The following is a 17,594-nucleotide window of genomic DNA, read 5'->3' as shown; positions in this document are numbered from 1 at the left end:
AAATTTATTAAATAAAGGAAAGTTTAAGTGGGGATCGTAACGAAATTTGTGTGACTTATTGCATATATACGGTTTTGGCTATCGGTTCCTGAACACAAGAAATTTCGTAACTAGTTTTGTTCGAATTGAGTTTTGGTTATTTTCTAGTTCAGTTCAGTTCTGTTTGTATTCTTTTTTATGGCTACAGTAGGGTGTAATGAACCTAAAGTATTTATATACCATTAGAAATCTTTATACAAAAAACTTATTCATTCTATAAAATTTTCTTCACTTTATACGAGGGCTGTACAATAAATCCAAAAGTCAAGTAGAATTATGGTCAATGGACAATATGCTTTTCAGACGTACTTCGCATGCCAACTTATTCTCACAGCAAATGTGTTCTTACACATACAAACTACGTGTATTGGTTCCATACACACACACATCTACTTTACACAATTGTTAATATGCAATTGCACACATAATCGTATTCTTTGCTTCACTTTTATTATTATTCCTTTTTGGTTCAGTATCCATATTTTTTTTCAGCTTTTAAATTCAGTTGCTATTTTTATGTTTAAATTGCAATAACCCATTCATTTATTGCCTCTATTTCTTCGGCATTGATATTCTGAAACATTTTTTATGATGCCAAATATACCATACAGACACTGACACGAACATATAAAGCTTTTTACAAAAAGTGTATATTTAACTTAATGACAGGTAGTTAAATATAATAAAAAAAAAAAAAAAAACAGCACAATGAGCAAAAATTTTACAATTTTTGCTCTCATCTTTCGTTTGGTTAAAGAAATTATGGTAAAAAGAGTAAAAAAGAAATACTTACTTGCTCCACCATATGTAAAATCGCCTAAATGTATGTTGTAGAAAATATCCAATTGTGTTTGAGTAAGCATTATAAAAATGAATAGTTTTTCAAAGTAGAAAAAGAGAACAAGAATATGGTTTTTTTGAGTAGAGTTGAAAAGAAATTAAAATTACTACTTTTAAAGGTTTAAACGGTAAACTAAAACAAATAAACCTGCAGCTTTAAAGCTGTTTTAGGGAACTGAAAATTGCAAAACTAAAACTGATTTTGAACAAAAAAATATATATGAAAAAAATCCTTTTTGAAGCATGTAAAGAGACAAGAAATGAAGAAAATATTAATGTTAGCTTTATTATATGGTTAAAAGCTTATAAAAAGCCTTAAATAAATGAGCTTTTACATTTAAAATACAAGTATTTTAAAAAAGCTCCTCTTAATCTTTACAACTTTTTCGAAAACACAAAAGCTTTGAAAATTTTTTGAAAGTTTTATATTTTGATAACTTTAAATGTTTGTGAAAAGCTTTGAAAAGCTTAATTTTAAAATATATTATTCTATATAAAGTTTTAAAAACTTAGTTTGTTTCAAATGTACTATTTTAAAATGCTTTTTTATCATGACAAGCTTAAGAGCTTTTAAGGAGCTTTAAAGCTTTATATCAAAAGCTTTTAAAAATAAAGTTTCTGCCGTTTAAGGCCTTTAACAGAAATCAACTTTTTTCAAAACTTTAATTATAAAACAAAGTTGTCTAAAAGCTTTTGACAAATACATTTTGAGAAGCTTTAATTTCTTTTGAATTCTTGATATTTATATATTGTTATTAATGTTTACATTTAGTTTTTTACTTACTTGTCTCACCAGTGGTACAAGTCGCTGGTATCGATGGTGGTCCTCTTCCTATATTATTTACAGCTATCACATAAAATTCGTATTCAGTATAAGGACTTAATGCTCGTACCACATAAAACATGGTTATAATACCGCTAATCTCGCTAAAAGCCTTAAAATTTAAAAATTAGTTTAATTAGTTTATTATCTAAAAGCTTAAGTTTAACATTAAACAACTTTAATGATAAATCAACTTTTTCGTACTTTAAGATCATGCTGAAGTTTAAAAGCTCATAAGGCTTTTACAAAATTTTAAAAGCTTTAATAAAGTATATAAAAGCTTTGTGCTTTCAATTAACTTACACCAAATATAAAGTTTGTCACATTCCTATGAAGTTTAAAAGCTTATAACATTTGAAAGCTTTTACAAAATTGTAAAAAAAAATTGTAAAAGCTTAGTAAAGTGCATAAGAGCCTTTAATTTACAAAAACATAAGAGACATTGAAAGCTTTAGCAACATATCAATACAATTTTTGCACACACAGAGGAGCTTTAGAGTTGGACCTTTAGATAAAAATAATAAAAACATATTCAAAAAACATAAAAAGCTTTCAAATAACTTACAAAAACCAAATTTGTAAGCAAGTTATTAGTTCCATTTTATAAATTGTTACAAAGCTTTAGTAAACTTTAGAAACGTTTAAAAAAAAAAAAAACTCCTTTAACTTTGAGACTTTAAAGAGCTTTCAATGAGCTTTTTAATGAGTATTTAAAGCTTTTTTCTGACATTTGAAGATTTGTAAGTTCAAATAAAAGCTTTAGTAAACTTTAGAAACGCTTTTTAAGAAAATAGCAACTCCTTTAACTTTGAGACTTTAGAGAGCTTTGATGAGTACTTAAAGCTTTTTTCTGAAATTTGAAGATTTGTAAGTTCAAACAAAAGCTTTAGTAAACTTTAGAAACGCTTTTTAAGAAAATAACAACTCCTTTAACTTTGAGACTTTAGAGAGTTTTCAATGAGCTTTTTGATGATTTGTAAGTTCAAATAAACTTCTAAACTTTTGACTTGCTGTAAGAAAAAGTTTCAATTAAAGATGTTTTAAAACAACATTTTCTTGAAAACTTTTAAGCTTTTTCTATATTATGATAAAAGCTTTTTTTTAATAAATATAGGTACTAATAAAGCTTTCCATGCTATAATAAATAAAGCTTTTATTTTATTACTTACCTGATTAGCATTTTTAGGTTTATATTGTATCACATAATACTGTAAGTCTTCGGGGCCTTTATAAGACCACTCCAAACGTACAGAGGTGGCTGTAACTTCAGAAATTTGTACATCTGTGGGTGCGGTAGGTAAAGCTATAAATTAAATAGAAAACGTAGTAAAAATAAATCATATTATAAGACATTTAAAAGGTAGCCATTACTTACATTGAACTTTAACCACGGCTGTGGCTTCAATTTGACCCAATGAAGAGGCTGCTATACAAGTATAATTGGCGCTTTGCTGTATATTAGTCAATTCAATAATGTTACGGCCAATTGGTATATTATTTTCAGGTGTTAAATCTTGAGCGCCTGTTGGCATAATAATATTGGGGTAAATATATTTATTTGTATAAAAATTATAGAAATGTGTTCAATTACCATTCATCCATTTAACATGTGGCATGGGTGAACCCACTGCTATACAAGAGAGATTAAGATTTGATCCTAACATCACTTCATTAATGGGCTCTGGGGGTCGTGAAAAGGTGGGTGGTACTCTACGCACCTTAACATATAAGTTAGTAGCCTTGGAATGTTCAGTACCCACAGAATTCTCAGCCACACATTCATATTTACCCTGATCCTCTTCTCGACTGTTTTCAATTTGTAGGCCACCTAGAAAATAATAATAATAAAAAAAGTTTATATTAAAATGTATATTCCTTCTCATACTCTTAAACAAATACATATAAATGGTATTATAACTTATATTTTTAATATTTTTGTTTATTTAATAATAAATACAAAAAAAAAAAAAACTTTTATAAACTCATCATAAGTTGATGATATTGTTGACATTATACATGTCACAGACTTTTATATGGTAAAAAGCTTGCTCCATACTCTACTAAAAGCTTTCATGGCAGGTACATACATATGTATATGAGGGAAAATTATATACTATCGCTCTGTCAAATTGTTTATAATCTTTATCATTGTTAATAAATGTTTATATTTATGTTTGTGTTAAATTGATATTAAAATATTGTTTATGACATGTTTATTTAAACCAGTTTATTTTTTTTATAAAAACTAAAGTTTATTTTAAGTAAAATTTTTTTTTTTTATAAAATTAAAACATAAAAATTTTGCTTTCTGCAATTTAACAAAAAAATCAATATTTTTATATTTTATCAACAATATTTTTTATTACAAACCTAGTCTGTTTTGTGGTAAATGTTACAGAGAAAAAAACATATTTATATAAATTGTTTCTTGTTTTTGAAACATAAAATGTGGTCAATATATATTGGCTACTGCCATAAACCAGACAAGTAATGGATAAGGGACTGGACTCTGTATATGAAAATTTATGACAAAAATATGTGACCAACAAAATATACGTACATACATATATACATAAAATAAAAAGAGAGTACAACAAAAATGAAAGTAAAGCAAATGTCTTTTTCTGTAGGTATGCGTAAGTTTTTGTTGTAAAATATTATTAATATTTTACATTAAAATATAACATATATTTTATTTTACCAGCATACTTTTAGGTTGATTTAAAACAGATATTTTTAATACAATTTGGGGCATACTTTTAGGTAAGAAATGGTAATAAATCAAAAAGTTTAATTGCTATTAATATAAGATCACATATTTTATAAACACGTTGTTGACCTTTCAGGTTTTTGAAAATTCTTAATGTTCATATTTTTAAAATTATTAAAAATATATTACAAAGATTAGAGCTAAAAAACACTTACTCAAAAACATGTTATAAAATTGGTAATTTATTACTTTGGAGATATTTTAGTTTCTTTTTAGTTTAGATTTAGTTCAATTCTAGTTCTGTACTAGTTCTGTTCTAGTTCTGCTCTAGTTCTGTTCTAGTTCTGTTCTAGTTCTGTTCTAGTTCTGTTCTAGTTCTGTTCTAGTTCTGTTCTAGTTCTGTTCTAGTTCTGTTCTAGTTCTGTTCTAGTTCTGTTCTAGTTCTGTTCTAGTTGTTCTAGTTCTGTTCTAGTTCTGTTCTAGTTCTGTTCTAGTTCTGTTCTAGTTCTGTTCTAGTTCTGTTCTAGTTCTGTTCTAGTTCTGTTCTAGTTCTGTTCTAGTTCTGTTCTAGTTCTGTTCTAGTTCTGTTCTAGTTCTGTTCTAGTTCTGTTCTAGTTCTGTTCTAGTTCTGTTCTAGTTCTGTTCTAGTTCTGTTCTAGTTCTGTTCTAGTTCTGTTCTAGTTCTGTTCTAGTTCTGTTCTAGTTCTGTTCTAGTTCTGTTCTAGTTTCTGTTCTAGTTCTGTTCTAGTTCTGTTCTAGTTCTGTTCTAGTTCTGTTCTAGTTTTTCTAGTTCTGTTCTAGTTCTGTTCTAGTTCTGTTCTAGTTCTGTTCTAGTTCTGTTCTAGTTCTGTTCTAGTTCTGTTCTAGTTCTAGTTCTGTTCTAGTTCTGTTCTAGTTCTGTTCTAGTTCTGTTCTAGTTCTGTTCTAGTTCTGTTCTAGTTCTGTTCTAGTTCTGTTCTGTTCTAGTTCTGTTCTAGTTCTGTTCTAGTTCTGTTCTAGTTCTGTTCTAGTTCTGTTCTAGTTCTGTTCTAGTTCTGTTCTAGTTCTGTTCTAGTTCTGTTCTAGTTCTGTTCTAGTTCTGTTCTAGTTCTGTTCTAGTTCTGTTCTAGTTCTGTTCTAGTTCTGTTCTGTTCTAGTTCTGTTCTGTTCTAGTTCTGTTCTGTTCTAGTTCTGTTCTAGTTCTGTTCTGTTCTGTTCTAGTTCTGTTCTAGTTCTGTTCTAGTTCTGTTCTAGTTCTGTTCTAGTTCTGTTCTAGTTCTGTTCTAGTTCTGTTCTGTTCTAGTTCTGTTCTAGTTCTGTTCTAGTTCTGTTCTAGTTCTGTTCTAGTTCTGTTCTAGTTCTGTTCTAGTTCTAGTTCTAGTTCTGTTCTGTTCTGTTCTGTTCTGTTCTGTTCTAGTTCTGTTCTAGTTCTGTTCTAGTTCTGTTCTAGTTCTGTTCTAGTTCTGTTCTAGTTCTGTTCTAGTTCTGTTCTAGTTCTGTTTTAGTTCTGTTCTAGTTCTGTTCTAGTTCTGTTTAGTTCTGTTTTAGTTCTGTTCTAGTTCTGTTCTAGTTCTGTTCTAGTTTTGTTCTAGTTCTGTTCTAGTTCTGTTCTAGTTCTGTTCTAGTTCTGTTCTAGTTCTGTTCTAGTTCTGTTCTAGTTCTGTTCTAGTTCTGTTCTAGTTCTGTTCTAGTTCTGTTCTAGTTCTGTTCTAGTTCTGTTCTAGTTCTGTTCTAGTTCTGTTCTAGTTCTGTTCTAGTTCTGTTCTAGTTCTGTTCTAGTTCTGTTCTAGTTCTGTTCTAGTTCTGTTCTAGTTCTGTTCTAGTTCTGTTCTAGTTCTGTTCTAGTTCTGTTGTAGTTCTGTTATAGATCTTTTCCAGTTTAGTTCCAGTTCATTCTCAATTCAATTCTAGTTTGATTCTATTTAAGTTTTAAATAATTTTGATTTAAGCAATCAAAAATATGCTGTAATTTTGCATGGATAAAAAATTCGTTATCTTTTTTTCCAACTGCCACTGCGATTTTTTGGTCTTGAATATTTAAAAAGCATCAACGAAAATTCAAACCAATAGATTTAAATATTTGAAATCACCATGATTTAGACCATAAAAAACAAACGTAATAAAAACAAATTTCTATGTGCAAGAACAACAACGCCTAAAAATAGGTTAAAACAACAGTAAAATGGTGAAAAACATAACAACATAGAAAACAAAATTGAAAAAACAATTGCAAATAAACAACAATCAAAAGCGAAGGTTTTTCTATAATGTTTTTTGTTGTTGTTGTATTTTATACAACTAAAAACTTAACACATCAATGGTCAGAACAATTTTTGTAGCATATTTATTGATAGATGCATGAAAATAAAATTAAACAGCAACAAAATGCTTGGACATGCAACACAAAGTAATCCTAACGATTTTACCAACACTACCTTATTTAATGTATTTTGATAGAAGCATTTAATATTTAAACAGTGGATAGCAAAACTAACTAACTGTTATGACATTTGAGAGTAGTATAGTGGTATATTAGTGAAATTATTAGTCTGAATTGAATTTATTTAAACCTTAAACAGATAAATGTTTCTTCAACTACTGTATTGATTTTCAATTGATGATGTTTATGGCAAAAAATTTTATATAAAAATGATTTTGTGTGATGTTTTATAGTATCATCCATTATGTTGCTAACACTTTTTCAGACATGTTAGAAACGTGTCACAATCAACCAATACATAAATAGATAAAGTAGAAGGACATCCACTATCAACTGAATAAAATGCCATTAAAATGATTTAAAAGTGTTAAATAAAATGGTTATAAATACAATGCCAATAGACAATAAAGTGTTACGTTTTGTGAAGCATACAACACAAAACATAACAAAATATATAGCATAGTTTAGAGAATAACGTTTATAATACAATGCTGCATACTTTTAGGCTGTACATAAACATTTTTTTGTGTGTGTGTTTTTGTATGTTTGTTGCACTGGCAACAAAACAACAATGAAATGTTTATACATATAAAAATAAATATCTATGAATAATAAAAATATTGTTGATAGTTTTCTTGTTGTTTTCTTTTCTGCTGCAGCTACTAGTACTGTTGCTGTTTGTGTTAATGTTAGCGCTCGCGTTTTTATTTTCTGTTAGTTTTTGAAAATTTGATTCTGGTTTTGCAAATAGTTATTTAATACTCATTTTTAGTATTGTATTTTTATGTCATAATATGAATATGATGGGTTTTAATGTTTTTTTCTTCTTTTTTTATTATTTAAACCATTTTGTGAAAAATCACAAACAAATTTTAGCAAAATATTTATTGGCACTTAAAAAATCTAGTTTTGAATGTTGATACATTTCGTGATAGTTGTTGCAAAAGAAAAAAAAAAAAACTAATTGAAAAAATGAAATAAAATAAAATTTTATTTTTATTTGATTAATTTTTAAACTATTGTTTCGACATACAATGAAATTGCTACTTCATGCATATTAAATTGCTAATCAACAGAACATTTATATGTTAAATTGTTATTTGTATACTAGAAGTAGGCAATAGAAAGTTTGATTTTCATTTTTCAGCATTTTTCGCAGATATCCTGTTAAATTTTTTAAATAGTCTTTTCATTAAATATTGTTGCTGGATTTAGGGCTCCTTTTAACTACTATCGGGTCTGTTGTGCGTTTCTTTACCAGAATCTCTGGTGGAAATCAAACCCGACCTCTAGACAGACAAGCAAGAACACTAACAGCTAATCTAATGGGGGCACACTTCTACTTAACTAAAGTTCTGTTTTTTGTTGGTTTTAGGTCTTGTATCTGAAGTTTAATTTCAAAAGAAGCATATAGCGCCCTTTAAAAGACTGTTGCCTACTTTCAGTCGTTGGTCTATTTTAGAATTTTTGTGTCTCTTGACTAGAAAATAGCTTCATTTTTGATTGATTTTGAATAATTAAATCTTACAAAGATCTCAAAAATGTATTTATTGATTTATTGTTGCCTAATTTAAGGCTTTATTTTTGTTTTTTAATGGTTTCTCTTCCAGCAAACAGATGTCATTTTTGAGACTACTCTATCAAAGAAAAAACTTCCTCAAGTCCTCCTTTTACACTTACTGTTGCCTACCTCAAGGCTTTATATTGATGAGCCATGAGTTTTTCATTCTCCCTTTACTATATTTACTTACTTCACTTCTTCTTTTTATTGATTTTTAATGATTAAGCACTGCTATTAAACATTAACACCATCTGTTACAAGTCTATTAAATTTATGCTCTATTGTTTATCTCTTTCTTTTTTTTTTGTGTATTTTGCCAACAGCTTATTGTCAACCATTCTCATTTAGTTGTTATTAGCCAGGGTTTTAATAACCACACTCATTTGTCAAACAATTAAAGCTACAAAACTGTTAACCCAAAAAACGAAAACAAAAACTTTATATAGAAAACACTTTTTATTAGATTTTATTAACAGCAAAATACAAAAACACCAAAAAAAGATTAGTTACATGACTAAGTGACAGACAAACAGGCTGGTGTTTGCCTGGTGCTGTTGGGAAAGTGTAACCACGAATGAAATTTTATGCACGAAAAAAGTACATGACTAACGCAATGATTAGATAATCGTATTAAAAATTTGTCTGGTACTTGCAAGATATTTGACTAATCTTGCAATTTTTATTGGGCACATACTTTGAAAGTGTTAGCAAAAAATAAAATACACATAAATAAATGTACTACCATATTAAATATATATAAAGTAATGCTGGTCATTTCCTTTCTCTCTACTATATAAAACGTAAAAGCTGGGCTCCTTTTTAATGTTAAAACAACCTTTAAACACATGTTGGCAGTCTAAATATACACTCACACTTGCACATAAACGTAAGTCCTTCAAGCAATTTTATATCTCGGCAACACATAAATACACCTACAACCACACCATCTTATTAAGAGTTTCTCGTTTTAGTTCAGATGTAGTTCGATTCTAGTTCACCTCTAGTTCAGTTCTAGTTCAGTTCTAGTTCAGTTCTAGTTCAGTTCTAGTTCAGTTCTAGTTCAGTTCTAGTTCAGTTCTAGTTCAGTTCTAGTTCAGTTATAGTTCGGTTCTAGTTCAGTTCTAGTTCAGTTTCTAGTTCGATTCTCGTTCTTTTCAGTTCCAGTTCAATTCTAGTTCAATTCTAATTCAGTTCAGTTCTAGTTCAGTTCTAGTTCAGTTCTAGTTCAGTTCTAGTTCAGTTCTAGTTCAGTTCTAGTTCAGTTCTAGTTCAGTTCTAGTTCAGTTCAGTTCTAGTTCAGTTCAGTTCAGTTCTAGTTCAGTTCAGTTCTAGTTCAGTTCAGGTTCTAGTTCAGTTCTAGTCAGTTCTAGTTCAGTTCTAGTTCAGTTCTAGTTCAGTTCTAGTTCAGTTCTAGTTCAGTTCTTGTTCAGTTCTAGTTCAGTTCTAGTTCAGTTCTAGTTCAGTTCTAGTTCAGTTCTAGTTCAGTTCTAGTTCAGTTCTAGTTCAGTTCTAGTTCAGTTCTAGTTCAGTTCTAGTTCAGTTCTAGTTCAGTTCTAGTTCAGTTCTAGTTCAGTTCTAGTTCAGTTCTAGTTCAGTTCTAGTTCAGTTCTAGTTCAGTTCTAGTTCAGTTCTAGTTCAGTTCTAGTTCAGTTCTAGTTCAGTTCTAGTTCAGTTCTAGTTCAGTTCTAGTTCAGTTCTAGTTCAGTTCTAGTTCAGTTCTAGTTCAGTTCTAGTTCAGTTCTAGTTCAGTTCTAGTTCAGTTCTAGTTCAGTTCTAGTTCAGTTCTAGTTCAGTTCTAGTTCAGTTCTAGTTCAGTTCTAGTTCAGTTCTAGTTCAGTTCTAGTTCAGTTCTAGTTCAGTTCTAGTTCAGTTCTAGTTCAGTTCTAGTTCAGTTCTAGTTCAGTTCTAGTTCGGTTCATTTCCAGTTCAGTTCCAGTTTAGTTTTGGTTCAGTTCTAGTTCTCTGAAAAAATTTTCAAAGTCGAAAAGAGAACATCTTATAGATTCCCTTGAAATTTGTCTCAGTAGTTTTCTGTATAAAACCTTTAAATCCTACTCACATACAGATTCTCATTAAAACAGGTTTAACTAGTATAAAGGCTTTTTTACTTGCCTTGAAGATATGTTTCATCAAACTGAATACTAAAATTTTAGCAACAAAAGGAGACGCAGGGAACTGACTGAGGACCTTTATAAGAAAAAGGACTTTTGTTTATTATAAAAACTTGTAGTGATGTACTACACTCTATGTGTGTTTGTGATGTTTCTAAACATCAGAATGTTGATGTTGGTGTTATTGATGTTGTAACAAAGTGACAGTGGTTTTTGATGATAATGATAGTGGTGGTGGAGATGATGAAGATGATGGTGTTGGTTGTGATTGAAATAGTGGTGGCAATGGTAAAACTGCTGCTGGCTTTACTTCAGAAAAGTGCTAGTAATATGGATGATGATGATAATGGTAATCACATTGATAACTTTACTTTTTTAACAATGATTTAGCTAAGTATTACGATGATGATGATGGTGGTTATAATGAAAGTGACAATAATGCTATTGATAATAGGGGCGTATTCTTATTATAGGGTTACATCTTGCTTTATAGTTTAGTTTTATAGCTTGGAGTATTAACAAACTGCCTTACAGACTCTTACCTTTTAAATGTTTTACTTTTTGTGTATTTATGGCGAAATGTGAGAGTTAGTTTTTAACCGGCTTTAAATAAATTATTATGCTTTTTTAAACATTCTTTGTGTGTAGTTTAGTAGATTTGCTTTAAATGGCCAACCCGAATAGCGAGAAAAGTAGTAAAAGAGAAGGGCTTGTTTTGAAAGCAGTTATGGGTAAATTTAAAAATGAGATATGAGTGGAAATAGATATAATGTTTCTCTAGTTTATGTTGTTATTATATCTACATTTGGGAAAATATAACGAAATCAGCAACTTTTTATCATTTTTAACGCAATTTTTTCCATTAACTTTTTCGCAGCTTCACTAGTGTGAGTGTTGCCCATTTCTGTTTGTCTCAGTAGTTTGAAATATTTTAAACACGAACTCCATATTTTATTAATTGATATAAAGTGAGAGAGTTATTAAAACTTATGTTCCTACGCTTAGGTCTGGAGAACATAAAAAGCAGGTCGAATAACTCCCATAACCCTAAATGTAGACTATAATTAAGCAATCTTTTATTTTGATGTTTTTATATTTATGAAAATTTAAGTCTGTTAAATAATGTGGGTCTTGGAATTGAAACAAAAAGTAAACCAGAACCGAAAAAGAACTGAATAGAACTGAACTAGAATGAACTAGAACTGAACTAGAACTGAACTAGACTGAACAGAACTGAACTAGAACTGAACTAGAACTGAACTAGAACTGAACTAGAACTGAACTAGAACTGAACTAGAACTGAACTAGAACTGAACTAGAACTGAACTAGAACTGAACTAGAACTGAACTAGAACTGAACTAGAACTGAACTAGAACTGAACTAGACTAACTACTGAACTAGAACTGAACTAGAACTGAACTAGAACTGAACTAGAACTGAACTAGAACTGAACTAGAACTGAACTAGAACTGAACTAGAACTGAACTAGAACTGAACTAGAACTGAACTAGAACTGAACTAGAACTGAACTAGAACTGAACTAGAACTGAACTAGAACGAACTAGAACTGAACTAGAACTGAACTAGAACTGAACTAGAACTGAACAGATGAACTAGAACTGAACTAGAACTGAACTAGAACTGAACTAGAAACTGAACTAGAACTGAACTAGAACTGAAACTAGAACTGAACTAGAACTGAACTAGAACTGAACTAGACTGAACTAGAACTGAACTAGAACTGAACTAGAACTGAACTAGAACTGAACTAGAACTGAACTAGAACTGAACTAGAACTGAACTAGAACTGAACTAGAACTGAACTAGAACTGAACTAGAACTGAACTAGAACTGAACTAGAACTGAACTAGAACTGAACTAGAACTGAACTAGAACTGAACTAGAACTGAACTAGAACTGAACTAGAACTGAACTAGAACTGAACTAGAACTGAACTAGAACTGAACTAGAACTGAACTAGAACTGAACTAGAACTGAACTAGAACTGAACTAGAACTGAACTAGAACTGAACTAGAACTGAACTAGAACTGAACTAGAACTGAACTAGAACTGAACTAGAACTGAACTAGAACTGAACTAGAACTGAACTAGAACTGAACTAGAACTGAACTAGAACTGAACTAGAACTGAACTAGAACTGAACTAGAACTGAACTAAACTGAACTAGAACTGAACTAGAACTGAACTAGAACTGAACGAACTGACTAGAACTGAACTAGACTGAACTAGAACTGAACTAGAACTGAACTAGAACTGAACTAGAACTGAACTAGAACTGAACTAGAACTGCTGAACTAGAACTGAACTAGAACTGAACTAGAACTGAACTAGAACTGAACTAGAACTGAACTAGAACTGAACTAGAACTGAACTAGAACTGAACTAGAACTGAACTAGAAATGAACTAGAACTGAACTAGAACTGAACTAGACTGAACTAGAACTGAACTAGAACTGAAATAGAACTGAAATAGAACTGAACTAGAACTGAACTAGAACTGAACTAGAACTGAACTAGAACTGAACTAGAACTGAACTAGAACTGAACTAGAACTGAACTAGAACTGAACTAGAACTGAACTAGAACTGAACTAGAACTGAACTAGAACTGAACTAGAACTGAATCTAGAACTGAACTAGAACTGAACTAGAACTGAACTAGAACTGAACTAGAAACTGAACTAGAACTGAACAAGAACTGAACTAGAACTTTTTTTTTATTATTATATTTATTTATTTTTGATTTCAAAAGGTTTGTACAAAGTTTCTTATTACTAAACTGAACTAGAACTGAACTAGAACTGCACTAGAACTGAACTAGAACTGAACTAGAACTGCACTAGAACTGAACTAGAATTGAACTAGAACTGAACTAGAACTGAACTAGAACTGAACTAGAACTGAACTAGAACTGAACTAGAACTGAACTAGAACTGAACTAGAACTGAACTAGAACTTAATTAGAACTTAACTGGAACTGAACTAGAACTGAACTAGAACTGAACTAGTACTGAACTAGAACTGAACTAGAACTGAACTAGAACTAAACTAGAACTGTACTAGAACTGAACTAGAACTGAACTAGAACTGAACTAGAACTGAACTAGAACTGAACTAGAACTGAACTAGAAATGAACTAGAACTGAACTGAACTAGAACTGAACTAGAACTGAACTAGAACTGAACTAGAACTGAACTAGAACTAAAGTAGAACTGAACCAGAACTGAACTAGAACAAAAGAAAAGTACCCCGCTTTCTAGAAGAATGATGCTGAGCATAATTATAAATTCTAAAGCATACTTTTAGGAGTCCTTAATAAACTAAATCACTTTTTAAAGCTTTTATTCTACATATTTTTTTATTCATATTTTTTATTCTAGTTAAACAATTTCGTTTGAACAATCCCCATTATAATACATATAACCACATATTTTGAGGTATACTTTTAGGTGGCATTTTTATTTTTGTTTTACAATTTTAATTGGAAATTACTACGTAGTTATTGCTGATTTTCTACCACGTTTTTTTGCATTTATTTAATATATTTCATATAATTTTAACCACAACAAAGTTGCCAAAATAAACGCCTGTTGTTGCTGTTACACATTTGTTGATTTTTGTTACAAATATCTAAAAATATATAGTATATTTATATGCGTAGCAGAAATATTTTTTTGTCTTTGTGTATGTGCGTGTGCATGAGTGTTTATGTGGAATATAAATAAAATATATTTCCTATTAATTTAAAATATAAACCACACCTTTCATGGCAACGCACAATAACAATATTTCAAACCATTATAATAAAAACAGTTTATTAATAATGGCAACTAAACCGCAAAAAAGCGAAACAGAAACAACCAAAAAAATATATTGTATATGGGGATTTACAAAAAAAAAGACAGATATAGATATATTTATACATATAAAGGATACAGGTGGAAGCGGAAAAGGGCCCTAGCGGAATAAGTATTGCAAATATGATGTCTGAGGCAAATGGCTTAAAGGAGATGGTTTGTAATTGTAGTGAAAGTTCTGATATGATTTTCTGATAGATGATTTTTCATGTAGAGCCTTATAAAAAGACTCACGTAGAAAATCCTTGTTATTTTCGAAAAGGAATGGTGAAGTATATTTAGAGGCCCAACTATAGAAGGCCTTTCTTTATTAACCGAACAACCTACCTTCCAAAAATGTATGAGTGTTAATGTATGAGTATTTGTAGTTATAACAATAAATTTATGGCAAACATACATGATAACATGTATGTATGCTACATGTGAGAACATGTTGAACTTGTACTCACATGAGTGTTAAAAAGGATGTTAAAAAGAAAAACTAATATAAATTTATAATGGATATTTTGAACTAAAAATATATGTATGTTTAAAATCTACTTGCTGAAACAACATACATACATTTATAGAGTCAACATAAAGTTTAAGAAACGTTTTTCATATGTTTTTTTTTGTTTTGTTTTTGGGTTGGCCTTATAAAATTTATATTTTTGATATATGACGTTAAATTAATCTTGACAAATTTTACTTCGTTTATATATACACACGTATGTACATATATAAAAAGTACGTGCAGGTGCAAGTATACCAAGCTCAAGGCTGGTTGTATGTTGTTGGAAAAGAGGCAAATTGTGCATGTCACTTTTTTGACTTGTTTTTTTTTTTTGGCGGATATAAAAATTAAATAATAATTTCCGTTTAAGGACCTTATAATATGCATAAAATTAAATTAAGCTTGAATCCGTTTCCAGCAGCAACAAAAAATATGGAGAGAAAATGAAAAATATGACATGTTAAAATGATCATTAAGGAATAAGAAAAATCTGGATTTTAGCCAAAAAATTACACGAAAAATGTAAAAGAAAAAATTAAAAACTCATTGGGACAAGAAAAACGTTTTCCAAAAAATAAAACTCAATTGCAATAGAGAGACTGCTAGACAGACATACTTGACGTCAGGCAGACAAAAGGACGGATGTATGCATGAAAAGCTGGATAGACAGTTTAATACAGTTTTTTGTGTGCTTTTGGCTTGAAGCTGTTCAAGGTTTCTGTTGTAAATTGGAATTTTAATTGTCTAAATGGTATTCAATGCACATTAAAATATTGCAGGTTCTGTTGAAAAGTGTAAAGAATTGTAAGTAAATATTGAAATACTATATAAAAGAACGAAAAAAAAACGGACTATTTATGTTAACCATAAATTTAATCAGTGTTTACTTGGTTAAAAGGTTTGTTTAAAAAAACAATAAATGTAATTAAATTAAAACCTACTTTCTGGAGGCGCAAAACAAAGAGAAAGTAATCCAACAAAATAGATTTAAAGAAATTTATCACAAATATTTAATGATAAAAAAACGCTTCCTGAACTAAACTAGGCAGAGCTTAGCTAACACAACTCTTAGAGCAGAACAAAAAAAGAACCAGACACATAGGTTAGAATGAACTAAGACCAGAACTAGAAACAGAACTGGAACAGAACTAGAACAGAACTAGAACAGAAATAGAACAGACTAGAACAGAACAGAACAGAACTAGAGCAGATAGCACAGACTAGAAACAGAACTAGAACAGAACTAGAACAGACTAGAACAGAACAGAACTAGAACAGAACTAGAACAGAACTAGAACAGAACTAGAACAGAACTAGAACAGAACTAGAACAGAACTAGAACAGAACTAGAACAGAACTAGAACAGAACTAGGAACAGAACTAGAACAGAACTAGAACAGAACTAGAACAGAACTAGAACAGAACTAGAACAGAACTAGAACAGAACTAGAACAGAACTAGAAAGAACTAGAACAGAACTAGAACAGAACTAGAACAGAACTAGAACAGAACTAGAACAGAACTAGAACAGAACTAGAACAGAACTAGAACAGAACTAGAACAGAACTAGAACAGAACTAGAACAGAACTAGAACAGAACTAGAACAGAACTAGAACAGAACTAGAACAGAACTAGAACAGAACTAGAACAGAACTAGAACAGAACTAGAACAGAACTAGAACAGAACTAGAACAGAACTAGAACAGAACTAGAACAGAACTAGAACAGAACTAGAACAGAACTAGAACAGAACTAGAACAGAACTAGAACAGAACTAGAACAGAACTAGAACAGAACTAGAACAGAACTAGAACAGAACTAGAACAGAACTAGAACAGAACTAGAACAGAACTAGAACAGAACTAGAACAGAACTAGAACAGAACAGAACTAGAACAGAACTAGAACAGAACTAGAACAGAACTAGAACAGAACTAGAACAGAACTAGAACAGAACTAGAACAGAACTAGAACAGAACTAGAACAGAACTAGAACAGAACTAGAACAGAACTAGAACAGAACTAGAACAGAACTAGAACAGAACTAGAACACAGAACTAGAACAGAACTAGAACAGAACTAGAACAGAACTAGAACAGAACTAGAACAGAACTAGAACAGAACTAGAACAGAACTAGAACAGAACTAGAACAGAACTAGAACAGAACTAGAACAGAACTAGAACAGAACTAGAACAGAACTAGAACAGAACTAGAACAGAACTAGAACAGAACTAGAACAGAACTAGAACAGAACTAGAACAGAACTAGAACAGAACTAGAACAGAACTAGAACAGAACTAGAACAGAACAGAACTAGAACAGAACTAGAACAGAACTAGAACAGAACTAGAACAGAACTAGAACAGAACTAGAACAGAACTAGAACAGAACTAGAACAGAACTAGAACAGAACTAGAACAGAACTAGAACAGAACTAGAACAGAACTAGAACAGAACTAGAACAGAACTAGAAAGAACTAGAACTAGAACAGGAACTAGAACAGAACTAGAACAGAACTAGAACAGAACTAGAACAGAACTAGAACAGAACTAGAACAGAACTAACAGAACTAGAACAGAACTAGAACAGAACTAGAACAGAACTAGAACAGAACTAGAACAGAACTAGAACAGAACTAGAACAGAACTAGAACAGAACTAGAACAGAACTAGAACAGAACTAGAACAGAACTAGCAGAACTAGAACAGAACTAGA

At 30.5% G+C, this 17,594-nt stretch overlaps 1 protein-coding gene across 1 annotated transcript in view; it reads right to left on the bottom strand.

Moving 5' to 3' along the window:
* Nucleotides 1-832: 832 nt before the first annotated feature.
* The window catches only part of LOC119606118 (tyrosine-protein phosphatase Lar-like), a gene marked incomplete at its 3' end in the record, with an annotated part of 253,895 nt that continues 237,133 nt past the window's right edge, over nt 833-17,594 (bottom strand). Inside the window, exons 6-10 of the mRNA XM_037959503.1 lie at nt 3,294-3,530; nt 3,078-3,224; nt 2,872-3,005; nt 1,673-1,814; nt 833-856 (exon numbers count right to left, since the gene is read on the bottom strand). Coding sequence (XP_037815431.1) covers nt 833-856; nt 1,673-1,814; nt 2,872-3,005; nt 3,078-3,224; nt 3,294-3,530 — 684 coding nt within the window. The remainder of the gene's footprint in view (nt 857-1,672; nt 1,815-2,871; nt 3,006-3,077; nt 3,225-3,293; nt 3,531-17,594) is intronic.

The sequence above is a fragment of the Lucilia sericata genome, unplaced genomic scaffold (assembly GCF_015586225.1).
Source record: "Lucilia sericata isolate MDLA Ls3-8-SP2 unplaced genomic scaffold, ASM1558622v1 Contig000552F_arrow, whole genome shotgun sequence".
NCBI classification, from domain to species: Eukaryota; Metazoa; Arthropoda; class Insecta; order Diptera; family Calliphoridae; genus Lucilia; species Lucilia sericata.
This window is presented reverse-complemented; position numbering and strand designations above follow the sequence as displayed.